At 40.8% G+C, this 15,094-nt stretch overlaps 1 protein-coding gene across 3 annotated transcripts in view; it reads right to left on the reverse strand.

Annotated features, from left to right (window-relative positions):
* Window positions 1-15,094, reverse strand: part of otud7a (OTU deubiquitinase 7A) — a 116,106-nt gene that overhangs the window by 41,534 nt on the left and 59,478 nt on the right. For all 3 annotated transcript variants that reach the window (XM_056264940.1, XM_056264938.1, XM_056264939.1), the window contains exons 2-3: window positions 11,092-11,216; window positions 7,237-7,367 (exon numbers count right to left, since the gene is read on the reverse strand). In XM_056264940.1, coding sequence (XP_056120915.1) covers window positions 7,237-7,321 — 85 coding nt within the window. In that variant the 5' untranslated portion in view covers window positions 7,322-7,367; window positions 11,092-11,216. The remainder of the gene's footprint in view (window positions 1-7,236; window positions 7,368-11,091; window positions 11,217-15,094) is intronic.

A 15,094-nucleotide genomic window follows, 5' to 3' on the forward strand; every position in this document is an offset into this window, starting at 1 on the left:
ATATGTACTCTTATTCAGCCATTATAACCTGCTATAGCTGATGCTGATTGAGGCCCTCGCTGAATCAGGTGTGTGTTTAGGTACAAATGTACTCTTATTCAGCCATTATAACCTATAGCTGATGCTGACTGAGGCCCTCGCTGAATCAGGTGTGTGTTTAGGTACATATGTACTCTTATTCAGCCATTATAACCTATAGCTGATGCTGTGAGGCCCTCGCTGAAGCAGGTGTGTGTTTAGGTACATATGTACTTTTATTCAGCCATTATAACCTATAGCTGATGCTGAGTGAGACCCTCGCTGAAGCAGGTGTGTGTTTAGGTACATATGTACTCTTATTCAGCCATTATAACCTATAGCTGATGCTGAGTGAGGCCCTCGCTGAATCAGGTGTGTGTTTAGGTACATATGTACTCTTATTCAGCCATTATAACCTGCTATAGCTGATGCTGAGTGAGGCCCTCGCTGAATCAGGTGTGTGTTTAGGTACATATGTACTCTTATTCAGCCATTATAACCTGCTATAGCTGATGCTGATTGAGGCCCTCGCTGAATCAGGTGTGTGTTTAGGTACAAATGTACTCTTATTCAGCCATTATAACCTATAGCTGATGCTGACTGAGACCCTCGCTGAATCAGGTGTGTGTTTAGGTACAAATGTACTCTTATTCAGCCATTATAACCTATAGCTGACGCTGAGTTAGGCCCTCGCTGAATCAGGTGTGTGTTTAGGTACATATGTACTCTTATTCAGCCATTATAACCTATAGCTGTTGCTGAGTGAGGCCCTCGCTGAATCAGGTGTGTGTTTAGGTACATATGTACTCTTATTCAGCCATTATAACCTATAGCTGATGCTGAGTTAGGCCCTCGCTGAATCAGGTGTGTGTTTAGGTACATATGTACTCTTATTCAGCCATTATAACCTATAGCTGATGCTGAGTGAGGCCCTCGCTGAATCAGGTGTGTGTTTAGGTACATATGTACTCTTATTCAGCCATTATAACCTGCTATAGCTGATGCTGAGTGAGGCCCTCGCTGAATCAGGTGTGTGTTTAGGTACATATGTACTCTTATTCAGCCATTATAACCTATAGCTGATGCTGAGTGAGGCCCTCGCTGAATCAGGTGTGTGTTTAGGTACATATGTACTCTTATTCAGCCATTATAACCTATAGCTGATGCTGAGTGAGGCCCTCGCTGAATCAGGTGTGTGCTTAGGTACATATGTACTCTTATTCAGCCATTATAACCTATAGCTGATGCTGAGTGAGGCCCTCGCTGAAGCAGGTGTGTGCTTAGGTACATATGTACTCTTATTCAGCCATTATAACCTATAGCTGTCACTGAGTGAGGCCCTCGCTGAAGCAGGTGTGTGTTTAGGTACATATGTACTCTTATTCGGCCATTACAACCAATAGCTGACGCTGAGTGAGGCCCTCGCTGAAGCAGGTGTGTGCTTAGGTACATATGTACTCTTATTCAGCCATTATAACCTATAGCTGATGCTGAGTGAGGCCCTCGCTGAATCAGGTGTGTGTTTAGGTACATATGTACTCTTATTCAGCCATTATAACCTGCTATAGCTGATGCTGAGTGAGGCCCTCGCTGAAGCAGGCGTGTGTTTAGGTACATATGTACTCTTATTCAGCCATTATAACCTATAGCTGATGCTGAGTGAGGCCCTCGCTGAAGCAGGTGTGTGTTTAGGTACATATGTACTCTTATTCAGCCATTATAATCTGAGTGCCTTTAAAACTGAAAGTCATACTGGACTACTTTCTGTGTTGCTGTACCCCCTTTTCTTTGGCTTTACAAAATCCAGTGAGCTGCCACACTGTCTGCTATCTACATAGGGTGCTACCTTCTAAAGCAGTATCCTAAGTCAAGTCTGTCATCGTAAAAAAATGTACAATGACTTTCTAACAATTCTGTCTAAAATGCTGTAGGACTGGAACATAGCCATATAGCTCTTTCTTTTCCACCTTCATGTTCTCTTGTTCTTCTTTGAACACCGTTTCTCAAAAGGCTGTACTTATTTTCTTTTGCTGGCTCTATTCTCCGTCCTGGTCTTTTCTAAAGACGGAAAATTTCTCTCCCCTTGGCCTTGCCTTTTGGTTTGTGGATATGTCTCTCACTCTCTCTCTCTCTCTCTCTCTCTCTCTCTCTCTCTCTCTCTCTCTCTCTCTCTCTCTCTCTCTCTCTCTCTCTCTCTCTCTCTCTCTCTCTCTCTCTCTCTCTCTCTCTCTCTCTCTCTCTCTCTCTCTCTCTCTCTCTTTGGCCCGTCTCTTCAGGACAGACTGCACTTGTGTGCCAGTGTCTGCGGCCGTCCACTCCTCAATGAGTTCCACTCAATGGGCACAAAGGTCTCCTGGGGGGAGCCTGGTCATAAAGCCATCACATTGGGCCCTAAATCTGCCCTGCCGCCCACCATGGCAGGCCCTCCTTGCTGCCAATCAGAGCAGAAAGAAGACCAGCACAAAACCCTTATCACAGCAGAAAAGCAGAAGCTTTGGGACCTTCAAGTGAGTCTGGAAGGAGTCGAAAGCGTCATCAACAAGCCAAAAGGAACCAGGCAGTTGAAACACAGGTCTAAGCATACTGAGCTCTGGCCTAGACAAAGGTTATTACAATAGACATCATGAAAAGAGAAGTTGCACATCAACACGTTACACTCGAGAAAACAACTTAGCTGGAATTAAATCTCAAGCACAGTGCCACTGTAGATTTGATGGTGTATTTTGGGCTTGACTGAACCATAAATTCCACACAAGCACACTTGAGGCAAAAATGAAGCCTTATTTCAGATATTAGATGAGGTAGAAATTTTAAAAGATGCATACTTTCTTTAAAAAGTGTCGAGCTGCAAGAAATCATTGCACATAATGTAGCTGACATACTATTACACATTTCTTGCAGTTAATATAGCCATTAAAGAAATAAAAGCAATCTCAGCATGAGGACTGTAAATCAAAAGCACCGTTGACACACTGAGAATTACATTCTCAGCAACATATACATATATTTCAGTGGCACGTAGTGATTTTCTGAAATGATGAGGCAAAGTAATCACTGCTTTTTATCTTTTCTAATCCAATATAAATTCATGTTCCAGTTAAACTTACTGTTGACATATTTTCAGGTTAAATAAATAAAAATTATTACTTACACTATTAAAAAATACAGTTTTTGTATTTTTACATTAACAATGTAATTAATGTTCTATTTATTAAAACCAAGTATATTTCTCATCAAGTTTTTTTTATTCTAAAAAGAAACTAAAAACGCAGTTACAAATTTCAGATTACCTCTATTTTATTCGTGGACAGATGTTCAGCTGTTATTTATTAGTCAACATATTTTTTGATCATCAGCCATCAGAGCTCGGTAAACACAGCAGGTATCATGTTGGTCACAGACACAGAGATGCACTGCGCTCACTGTGAGCATCTTCCTCTTAGGCCCCATCCACACTACAGCGTTTTAGTTTAGAAACGGAGAATTAAAACGAATACGATCTCCGTCCACACCAGCGTTTTAGCTGCATATTAGAATTGATCTCCGTCCACATTAAAACGACTGAAAACGCGGATCACGTGACCATTCACCAACACTGGGCATGCGCGTGCCGGTGTAAACACAACTTCATTGATAAAATTATCCCACCATGCTCTGGGTTAACCCCAAACCGACGCTCCATGTACGGTCAACGCCGCCGCTGCACACGGGAATTGTCACAGATCGCTCGAATAATAGCTTGACTCCGGCGCATGTAGGCAGTTATAGCGTTGTAAAATGCAGAATTTACTTGTACAACAGCTGCTAGCAAAGATATACGCCATGACTGATGACACCCAATCATAGAGCCGAGCGTGAGCCTCTACTACGTCATCGTTTCTAAAGTCCTCCGTTTGGACCCGTCTACACTAAAACGCCCTCCGGAGATTCAAAACGAAAAACGAATCGGCAGCGTTTCTAAACTTCTCCGTTTTGGGTCTCCGTTTTTGCCGTTTTAGTGTGGACGGGAGGTGCAAACGTAGCAAAAGGTCTCCGTTTTTAAACGAAAACGCAGTAGTGTGGACGGGGCCTTAGGACGCTCCGCTCCCGCCAGGCCCTCTTTGATGAGAGTGGCCAGGTTCGCACCCCTCGTGGGTGGTGGAGCATGGGTCCAACACTTTCACTCAGGATCCCGAAGCCCGCTCTTCTGCCCCGAGTAAGAACCCGATGTTAGCGTTATCCAGCTCTGAGGAGGTGGATATCGTTAGCATTGAGGCAGAGGATTTGGAGGATTTGCCACCTCTATCATCTGCTTATGAGGAGCTGGTGGAAGTTGTCGCTTGTGCTGTGGCCAAATTGAACATTGATTGGCCAGTTGAGAAGCAAGAGGCATGTTGTAAAAGCAAGCTAGATGAGAGCTTCCTGACCTGTAAAACACAACCTCCACGTCTGGGCCTACCATTCTTTCCGGACCTCCAGACAGAGGTGTAGAGGTCCTGAAATAAGCCATTCTCCTCTTGCATCTCCAGCCCCACAATCTTCAACTATGCTTAGATCTTGGGGATGAAGGAGCACGTCAATGGGACAATGCCCAGGGTTGAAAAGACGCTGGGCAATATGACCAAAATCTCATATCACAATATAAGTCATCTCATATCAGTATTCATATCATATCGAAGCTTACCAGTATCAGGTTCTTCCTTTCGGCCTAGCATTGTCCCCTCGCACCTTCACAAAGTTCATGGATGCAGCTCTTGCTCTGCTGAGACTCCAGGGCATCCATGTTTTCAATTATACTGACGAATGCCTAATTCTAGGCCTGTCTCAGGAGATGGCGATTTGGCATCAAGATGTCGTCCTAGCCCACATAAGGGGCTTTTGGTTAAGACTAAACTCCAAGAAGAGTATGCTTTCGCCAGTTCAAAGGACAACTTTTCTAGGGGTAGTTTGGGAGTACCATGCGGTTACCGTGCAGGCACCTCTGTCTGCTGCTTGTATCGGTTTGATTCTCTTAGCAGTAAGGAGAATCAGGCTAGGCCAGGCCATACATGTGAAACAGTTTCAAAAGCTGTTGGGACTCATGGCACAACTGTGTGCAGTGTGATTCCTTTAAGCCTTCTGTAAATTATACCACAATTATACCCAAAACCAAGGGGTTTCCCACAGGGGTAACCCATTTCACATGATCAAGGTTAAGCACAGATGCTTTCGTTCCTTGGTGATGTGGAAGAAACCTTGGTTTCTGTGCCAATGACCTGTGCTGGGGGCTTTGTGTCATTGCAAAACGATAACTACAGACGCTTACCTCACAGGCTGGGAGGCGATCCTAGATGGCCGCTCAACTTGAGGTCTGTGGAGATGACATCAACTCTCATGGTAAATTAACTGACTGGAGATGATGGCTTTATTTCTAGCTCTGAGGAACTTCTAACCAGATCTCAGAGGCTATCATGTTCTTGACTGTACAGGCAACACTTCTGTAGTCTCATACATGAATCATCAGGCAGGTCTGAGATTGCAACCTCTTTGCAGACTGGCACACCAGATCCTCCTGAGGGCTCAGGGCAAGCTGCTCTCCCTTAGAACAGTCTACATCCCTGGGTTCCTGAATCAGGGAGCAGACATCGTGTCGAGGCAGGGGCTGAGCCCCAGGGCTGGTCTTCCCCACACACATTTATACATTTTTACAGCCTGGGCCAGGGGTCAGGGTCTCAAATGCTCTTGGCCTAAGTTGTGCCCAGAGAGCTTCACACTAAGACTGGCATTTGTCAGTATGGCGCAATTGGGTATTTCGTTTCCCATAGCTTCGACATCAGACACAGCATGGAGTTCCCTCAAAAGGAACGTCTCAGGTTACAACTGTAACCATGGTTCCCTGAGAAGGGAATGAGACACTGCGTCACCTTGCCATAATTCCTGCGTGCCTATAAGCAGCTTGCTTTAGCCAGTCAGAAGCTAGTCTCGTGTAGCCAGACCTTCAGACTGACAGCAGAAGGTCTGGACTCTATCGCAGCTTTCATTGGACATGGACCGCCCAAGAGGACATTTGAGTGACGTGTAATGCAACCAATCACAGTTCGTGAAAGTCGATGTCCCTACAATAACAGACGGTGTGCATCTAATAAATAATTAATTCAACAACATTGTGCAAGTTTACTGCAACAATGGAGCTGTGAACTTTACCTTCTTTTGAAAATCTAGCATTTAGTTGATTCTGGTAAGCGCTCATGTGTTCTTCTTCCACAAGGGGGATTTATTGGCGTCACGGCATTTGTTTCCAGACGGACCATTAAAGAAATGGTCACAGAGACAGCAACACACACGTCTCCCGGACATCCTGTAGAGCTCAACCAGCCTGATGATGACCATTACGTGTCACGGGGTGACGTTGCGGCAATCAGGATTTGAATAGTTGAGGCATCCCCATAGCCTCAACATTAGACCCAGTATCTCGTTCCCTTCTCATGGAACCATGGTTACGTTTAAGTAATTTAAGGTGGCATAAAGCAGGTGTAAAGTGTAAAGGCATAAAGTTGGTGAGTTCTTCACTTTTTAATCACTCTTCCCATTAAGACCAATATTTGTTCAAACTGATTTGTGAATGCAGAACCCACATAAAAACCATAGGAGGGATTTATCGTGTGAATGGCCAGTCATGCCATGATGGAGCCACTGACACTTCTCATGTGACTTTTCCCCATTCATTCTCAATTACCCCCCCACCAAACCCACAGCATGCTTTAGAAAGTATGTTACTCAATGGGCTTGAAGGAACAAGGAATAATAGATTTAAAATAAAGACCAAAAATATTTGGATTGGTTGTCAAACATTAGTGGATCAAGTTTACAAGGTCTGACCTAAATATTTTGGTAACGCTTCCTTTTACAGTACAGTACTTGCGTGTACTTACAGTGTACTTACCTAGAAAGTACTGGCTAATATAAGGTAAGTACATGGGTTAGGGGTAGGTTCAGGGTTAGTACCTAGTTATTACCCAGTAATTATAGTTACTATAATAAGTACATAGTAAGTACATGGGTAACAGGACTGTAAAAGGAAGCGTTACCAATATTTTTAGGGCCCTTAAATGAGGTATCATTACCATTAAATGTAACATTAGACATCTACAACTAATAACCAATAAAATATTAAAAACAAGACATCTGAGCAAAATTATCATCCAATACTTAAGCATCATTTAAAAAAAAAGAAAAAAAGGTACAGATCAGGTCTCTTACCTTCTAGCAGGTCTCGTGCCAGACCCGGTTCTGCCCCTGTGGACCGAACAAAGTCTGACAGGACCGCATCCATGTCCAGAGTCATGGGATCATGTGGCTGCGCTGCCTGCCCTGCAGCTTCACACTCTCATCTACACAGAAATAACATAAAATATCACATAAATCAATATAAAACATCATATAAAAGACAAAATATCAACAAAACAACATGGGCTGAGCACAAAATGAAGCATTGCCAGTACATCAGGCTATCATTTGCAGTTAGAAATTCGCCGTTGATCACATTCAGATTAATCAGAGATGAATACGGCCAGAGGAATGAGAAACTGATCTCACAACAGCTGACGGAGAGACACCTGGGTATGATTAACCCACCGTACTGCAAGAAATTCTAGCTCCCAGACTCCCAAAGACAATGTGGGACGCAGCTGTTGGGCATAATGTGGCTTAATTAGAGAAAAGTAAAAGTGAGATATATTGTGCTTTACTAAGGTCACAGTGTTGCTAAAGAATGTTACTTTTATATCAATAACGATAATGATATAGTTTAAAATATCCTTCTAAATGTAAAAGAATAGCAGAATCCACACGATATGATCTGATCACTTTCAAAATGATTTTTTTCCAGCTGAAAACTGATAAAAACATTGACAGCCAATCAGAATCCACCCGACTTTAAAGTGCTCGAGCATTTAAAGTGACAGACAGCAAAACTGCAGCACGTGCTTATAATAAACAGATTAATATAATGCATCGGTGTGGACACAAATAGTTATTCTTATAGACATTCTTATAGACATGGTTATCTATAGTTATCATTCTTGGTGTGAACAGGCCTTAAGACATAATAGGCCAGATTTACTAACAGCTTGTGCCAGCGCAAACCCTCTTTTGGCATTAAAAAACTACTGTCAGGATTTACTAAAGACACACAGTGAAAAATAAGCGCTGAAAAGGCGTGGGCAGTTATTTTTTTGTGGCTGACCTAATTGCATATGCATTTGTAGGAGTTTCCCTTCAAGACGCAAAATTTATAGGCTTGTCAATTTACTGGTATTTGCACCATTATTTACCGCCCCCAAAAGAGCATGTCTTAAACCAATCGCTAATTTGCGCTGCTTTGGTAGATTGCGTTGGGTAATTATGGAAATGATCCGGTTGCGTCTGTGTTCTTTAATTTGTCGTTCGTCGCAGAACTTTCCACTTCCATCGGCGCTTTTATGGAATTGCACTCTCAGGCTAATTTGCCCTGTTTAGTAAATCTGGCCCTAAGTTGTGGTGGGTCAATAACCTGTTGAGTGTGTGTTTTGGTGTGTTCGCAGTGTCACATGGCCATGTGAGTGAGTCATACCACTGGACAGACTGGTGTGATGTTTCAACACTGTGATGACATTATGCCGTGTGGGATTTTTATGCTGGGCTATATTGGCTGTGACATTCTGCTCAAGGCCATTTTTGTCATTGGCTTATGAAATGCGCCATTGTTTGATGCTGGTGAGATCAGTCCAAACCAACTATGCTGGCGGGAGGGGGCAACCTACAGGTTAGCTGCAATAACAGAGGACTGTTTATCCGTGCGCGTGTGCTGTGTGTAAGACGACCGGACCGATGGCCAGCAGCTTCCGCACCATCTACGGAGCATGACACAAAAATTAGAGGAACGTGCAGCTGCCCATAGTGGAGAAAAGGCTTAACTTCCCACTACAGAGTGCAACAGAAAAAGCTTAACTTCCAACTAGTTAAATTATTAGCAGCAGTGCTGTATTTAGCATGCTAATAACTAGCTGTTAGAGAAAACAAGAGAGCATATTATGGAAAGGTCCCACAGAAACACTTCCAAACTAATTTTTACCCAATTTTTGCGCACTTGCATGAAGCATGTTTTCGGCCACTAATCTAAAGCAAACAGCCGAGAGCGAATTTCCAAATGATTGAAATCCACTGCACTTTGAGTAAGACTACAAAACCTGTAATAACATTCTGCTACAGCCATTAGAGAAGCCTGACTAACCCTGCAGAATTAAACGCAAGATTAGATCATTCACCCTCTAAGAGACAGAGCACATTAACAATACCGGCGGCTGGTTTCTTTTTGTGCTTTTTGATAGGTCACATCTGTGATGCCAGATCTTGTCAGGTTCCAACAGATGGCAGAATGACATAATCGCAGAAAGCCTGATGACCTTTACACAACCTGTGTGGTTAATACATGTGTGAAAATAAAAAAATAAAGTTCAAATATACAAACATAGAACATAATATAGATATAACATATACATAAAAATATATAATAACTCAATATTCAGTTGTAAAAATTGCAGGCATTTTGCTTTTGAAATTGTATTTTTTTATGGATTTAAAATAAAATAAAATAACTTATCAATTATATCACACTTACTATTAGGGCTGCATGATATTGGAAATGTTTTTTTTCTGCAATATACGCTATATGGCAATATGAAAAGATACAGGAATTTTTGCCAAATGACTTAAATTTGGAAAGAATGAATCATTCAAGAGTGAGTGGGGTGATTTTTTTTAAAGTGGAAAAAAAAAAATATATAAAATATATATATATATATTTAAATCTGGAATAGTACTTTTTGCTCTGGGGACTTTTTTTGAGTGTGACATTTTTCTGTACACCCAAATTTGTCAAAATTTGGGTGTTCATACTAGTGTTTACTTTTTACAAGAACCAACTTAAACCTAAATAAATAACCTAAATAAATAAAACGGCATAAAATAATCCACTTGATAGGCCAATTCAACATGACCATAAAATATTTATATTTATACAAATATTATAATTATTATGATTTATTGTGATTATTATTAAATAAAAATATCAAACAAATAAGAGTTAAGTTGTAATAATACTATTGTACTGTAAAAAATATCCCAAGAAATAAAAAAATATATCTTACTGTAAAATGACATTACTAATAGTAATACTAATAATATTATGTACATTTTCAAACATTAAACCATCAAGCTGTTATTTTAAAGAGATGCCAGCAAAGAAAAATGTGTGGCGATGTATCATGAACTACCATTGTAAATGCTATTTGACAGTCGCACTAAGCTATGTCACCATATTGATTTTATTTCAATATATTATGCAATGCATCCTTACTTAATTAACATTTTAAAAGATAAGCAAATAAGAAACGGCTAATCCCGAACCTGTATATATCTGTCATTACATGTTTTTGTGTTTAAATACCAAAAACATATATATCTCCATCATATCAAGATAAGGAAACTTTTTCTTGTCATATGCCTTGCATTATTTATCAGAAAGCCCAGCATTTTAGCAGCAGTTTAGCTGACCCACTTACATCCTGCTCTTTGCTTTGTGAGGTTCGTGTGAGGCTGCGTTGGGCCAAACCGTAAGCAAAACCAGTTCAGTAAAGCACTCAAACCATTAGCTCAAAATATCCAGCGGTTCCATATTTAAACCACTGGAATGTATTTGGATATAACCGTTTATAAAACACCTCACATGAATTTAAATTACGGAACCACTGCCCACCGAATGACCCGTTCTGTCGTAATATATATAAAGGCAAATACCATCACAATGATCTTCATCCAATAAAACTCAAACATGAATATGTCAAAAGCCACAGCCCAAAAAAGTTTGTCATACTGTAACTATAAAATGTATATTATTTGAACATTTACTTGTTCAGACTTGTTTTTTCCAGGTAAATCAACACATACAGTATTAAAATCCTATGTAAATTTGCTGAGCTTTTGTCGAGCTTCCGTGGAAACAGATTCCGCGTGGGCCTCGTGATGTTCCTCTGAAACCATCTAAATAAAAGACGAGCACAATAAAGGCATTCTTACGTTCTGTGTTCTCAATGGGAGTTGAGCAGCCACCTCACCACCATGGTTATGTCTGCTGCGGTCACACACTCCTCTTGTCTAGTCCATGGCTGGCAGGTGAGGAAGACTCAGGCTCAAACGCAGGCCTAGAAAAAGAGAGCGAGAGAAAGAGAAAACGATTAGTGCACAAATCTCACATAAACTCTTGTGCCCTATAAACCACAGTAATGTTGTCTGACTTTAGGCACATTATGCAAGTGTGACCCAATATCCCACTGACCCTCTTAAAAACCCCAGCAATTTTATATTGCCGTTTTTGTTCAAACACAGCAGTGGTCATAGCTAATGGAAAGTGAAATGTAAAAAATACAATTTTTACAGTCACTAACATCACTAAAGAGAGAGTGAAAGCTGTTGAATGGGCCATATTTAGACTTAAGAAATGTGCAGGTAGACACACGTTTATCAACAAGATATTTAAATTGTGTCAAAAACATTTATTTTGCTACTTTTTAAATGCATAGTTTTTTTTTTTTTTTTTGTTTACCCCATGTTTCAGTGTTGAAATATGTATCATTTAATAAATGTTCAAATATGTGTTCAAAGGTTTGGTGGTCAAGTGTTGAAACTGATGCAGCAGGGGAAATGTTCATAGCATTCAGGGGGAAAGCAAAAATGTATAAAATGAGATCCATGTTTGATAGATGGAACATTTGATTAGATCAGAATTGAAGTAGTAGAGATGAGGAATGTGAGAACCGAGTGTCGACCGAAACTTGAGCCCAGTATTCACTGATCACAGTGATGTAATGCTTTACATGAACTAACATCATTCTGCTTCATGACAGACGACAAAGCCTGTCAACCATCTAATAACAGACATGAATCACAGCGAATTTATTAAGGTATTTCTGAGATGACGGAGCAAGTGTGTGTGTGTGTTTGTGTATACTATCAACGATGAGGTCATTCTACAGGCACAGAAACATTATGCATACCCAATACATATTTGATGCCTCAGCAGGCCCAAAAGTCTCACACGGCAGCAGTTTCTACAGCAAGAGTCCTTTGAGCTGCTGTAACCTCGACAAGCAAGAATCACAAGACATCATTCACAGCTGTGCATGCTGTACATTTCCCTCTCCTCCCTGTCATTTCATCCAGCACAACGGCTCACAGCTCCGACAAGACATTTATAGAAAGCCTGAGTCTAGTTTCACAGCATTAGACTGGGGAAGAGATGGACATCTACATTAGCCCAAGGGTCAAAGGTCAGGGAAGGAAAAGAGCTTGAGAGAAGACGAGAGGAAAGACGACTACTAGGAAATTCTACCGCATTTAAGGCCCTCTATATATGAATGTACGGTCACACTTTATTTTTAGGATGTCATACAGTGTAATTATATATTTAAGTACTGAGTAATATTAAGGGCTAGGGTAGGATTAGGGTTTGGTTGAGGGTTAGTTACATGTAACTATGCATCATTTACTGTTATTACTACGGTAAGTACATGTAACATACACTCACCTAAAGGATTATTAGGAACACCTGTTCAATTTCTCATTAATGCAATTATCTAATCAACTAATCACATGGCAGTTGCTTCAATGTGTTTAGGGGTGTGGTCCTGGTCAAGACAATCTCCTGAACTCCAAACTGAATGTCAGAATGGGAAGGAAAGGTGATTTAAGCCATTTTGAGCGTGGCATGGTTGTTGGTGCCAGACGGGCCGGTCTGAGTATTTCACAATCTGCTCAGTTACTGGAATTTTCACGCACAACCCTTTCTAGGGTTTACAAAGAATGGTGTGAAAAGGGAAAAACATCCAGTATGCGGCAGTCCTGTGGGCGAAAATGCCTTGTTGATGCTAGAGGTCAGAGGAGAATGGGCCGACTGATTCAAGCTGATAGAAGAGCAACTTTGACTGAAATAACCACTCGTTACAACCAAGGTATGCAGCAAAGCATTTGTGAAGCCACAACACGAACAACCTTGAGGCGGATGGGCTACAACGGCAGAAGACCCCACCGGGTACCACTCATCTTCACTACAAATAGGAAAAAGAGGCTACAATTTGCAAGAGCTCACCAAAATTGGACAGCTGAAGACTGGAAAAATGTTGCCTGGTCTGATGAGTCTCGATTTCTGTTGAGACATTCAGGTGGTAGAGTCAGAATTTGGTGTAAACAGAATGAGAACATGGATCCATCATGCCTTGTTACCACTGTGCAGGCTGGTGGTGGTGGTGTAATGGTGTGGGGGATGTTTTCTTGGCACACTTTAGGCCCCTTAGTGCCAATTGGGCATCGTTTAAATGCCACGGCCTACCTGAGCATTGTTTCTGACCATGTCCATCCCTTTATGGCCACCATGTACCCATCCTCTGATGGCTACTTCCAGCAGGATAATGCACCATGTCACAAAGCTCGAATCATTTCAAATTGGTTTCTTGAACATGACAATGAGTTCACTGTACTAAAATGGCCCCCACAGTCACCAGATCTCAACCCAATAGAGCATCTTTGGGATGTGGTGGAACGGGAGCTTCGTGGCCTGGATGTGCATCCCACAAATCTCCATCAACTGCAAGATGCTATCCTATCAATATGGGCCAACATTTCTAAAGAATGCTTTCAGCACCTTGTTGAATCAATGCCACATAGAATTAAGGCAGTTCTGAAGGCGGAAGGGGGTCAAACATTTTAGTATGGTGTTCCTAATAATCCTTTAGGTGAGTGTATAAGGACACTGTAAAATAAAGTGTTACAGAATGTACTCCTAAAAACTGACAAAACTATTTTTAGTCAACATTTGAAGTGGACAAAACCTTTCATCAAAGTTATACATGAATTTCGAACAATACCCGTTCTTTTCTTAGGGCAACTTTGATGAACTTTTTTGATCCACTTCAAATCTTGACTACTGTATATACAATTGATAAAAATAAAGACATCTAATAACACTGGAGAACAAGAATTCTTCACAGGTTTACAAGCTACATTGTAGTATTTCTAATTTACTGAGTACAATACAACCCCCACAAAAAAACATTCCTTGAATATAATCGTCCATGGGTCCAAAAGAGGTTTGATTTCCATTGACACCCAATTTAATAAGCCAAACTTGCAGCTACTGCTGAATTTTATTCAGAAATGTATCTTAAGAAATGAGGAATAATGTATAGATACCACCTCTGGTGGACACCCACGCTTTCCAAAGAAAGCTTTTAAAAAGTATAAATGGAGGTAATTAGAAAAACTGAAAAAGAGCATACTTTATTTATCAAACAAATATAACTTCCACCCACATGTGCATTCCCAGAAAACATGAACCGGTTTGTTTACACATCATCATGTCGCATTGACCTGGGAGCACAAGGACCTGAAGCCTTCTAGTATTTATGAGCCCACGTTAACAAGCTAGAAAACATTCACAGTAAAAGTGTGAGCGCGAGAAAGACCCTCGCTCTCTCCTCCACCTCCGATATAAAACAGTTTCCACACGGCCTCACCTCTGCCACAGTCGACAGAGAAGCCGTTGTCACCATCAACAACAGCCACACACTCATTCATCACATTTCCCTGTTCTCCTGCTGATCATCAATGTTTCCACGGCTAAATTTAACACAGTAACCTTCAGAATTGCGCTCAGAGGCTGCAAGGTTTATTTTCAGAGTGTCAGACGTCTGGCAGCGGTGGAAAAATGTGCCATCACACCCGACTGATATGCAAAGCAAAGTGTGAGAATTATGGGAAGCAATTACTCACAATTTCTCCACAATATGTACATTGAGTAAGTGTGCATGTTTGTGTGCGAGCGCATTTTTAAAAGTTATTAAAACACACAAAAAAACACTCTAATATGAACTTAAATGTACATAGACATATATTAAATATATTTGTGTACAGATTCAACATAATATACAGTATTGTAATGCTATATATTAATATATTAATATTTTGTATTAATTCATATTTAATTAATATTATTTTATTATTATTTATAAATTGAATATTTCTTAAT

This window comes from Rhinichthys klamathensis, unplaced genomic scaffold (genome assembly GCF_029890125.1).
Source record: "Rhinichthys klamathensis goyatoka isolate OS25496 unplaced genomic scaffold, OSU_Roscu_1.1 h1tg000228l_1, whole genome shotgun sequence".
NCBI classification, from domain to species: Eukaryota; Metazoa; Chordata; class Actinopteri; order Cypriniformes; family Leuciscidae; genus Rhinichthys; species Rhinichthys klamathensis.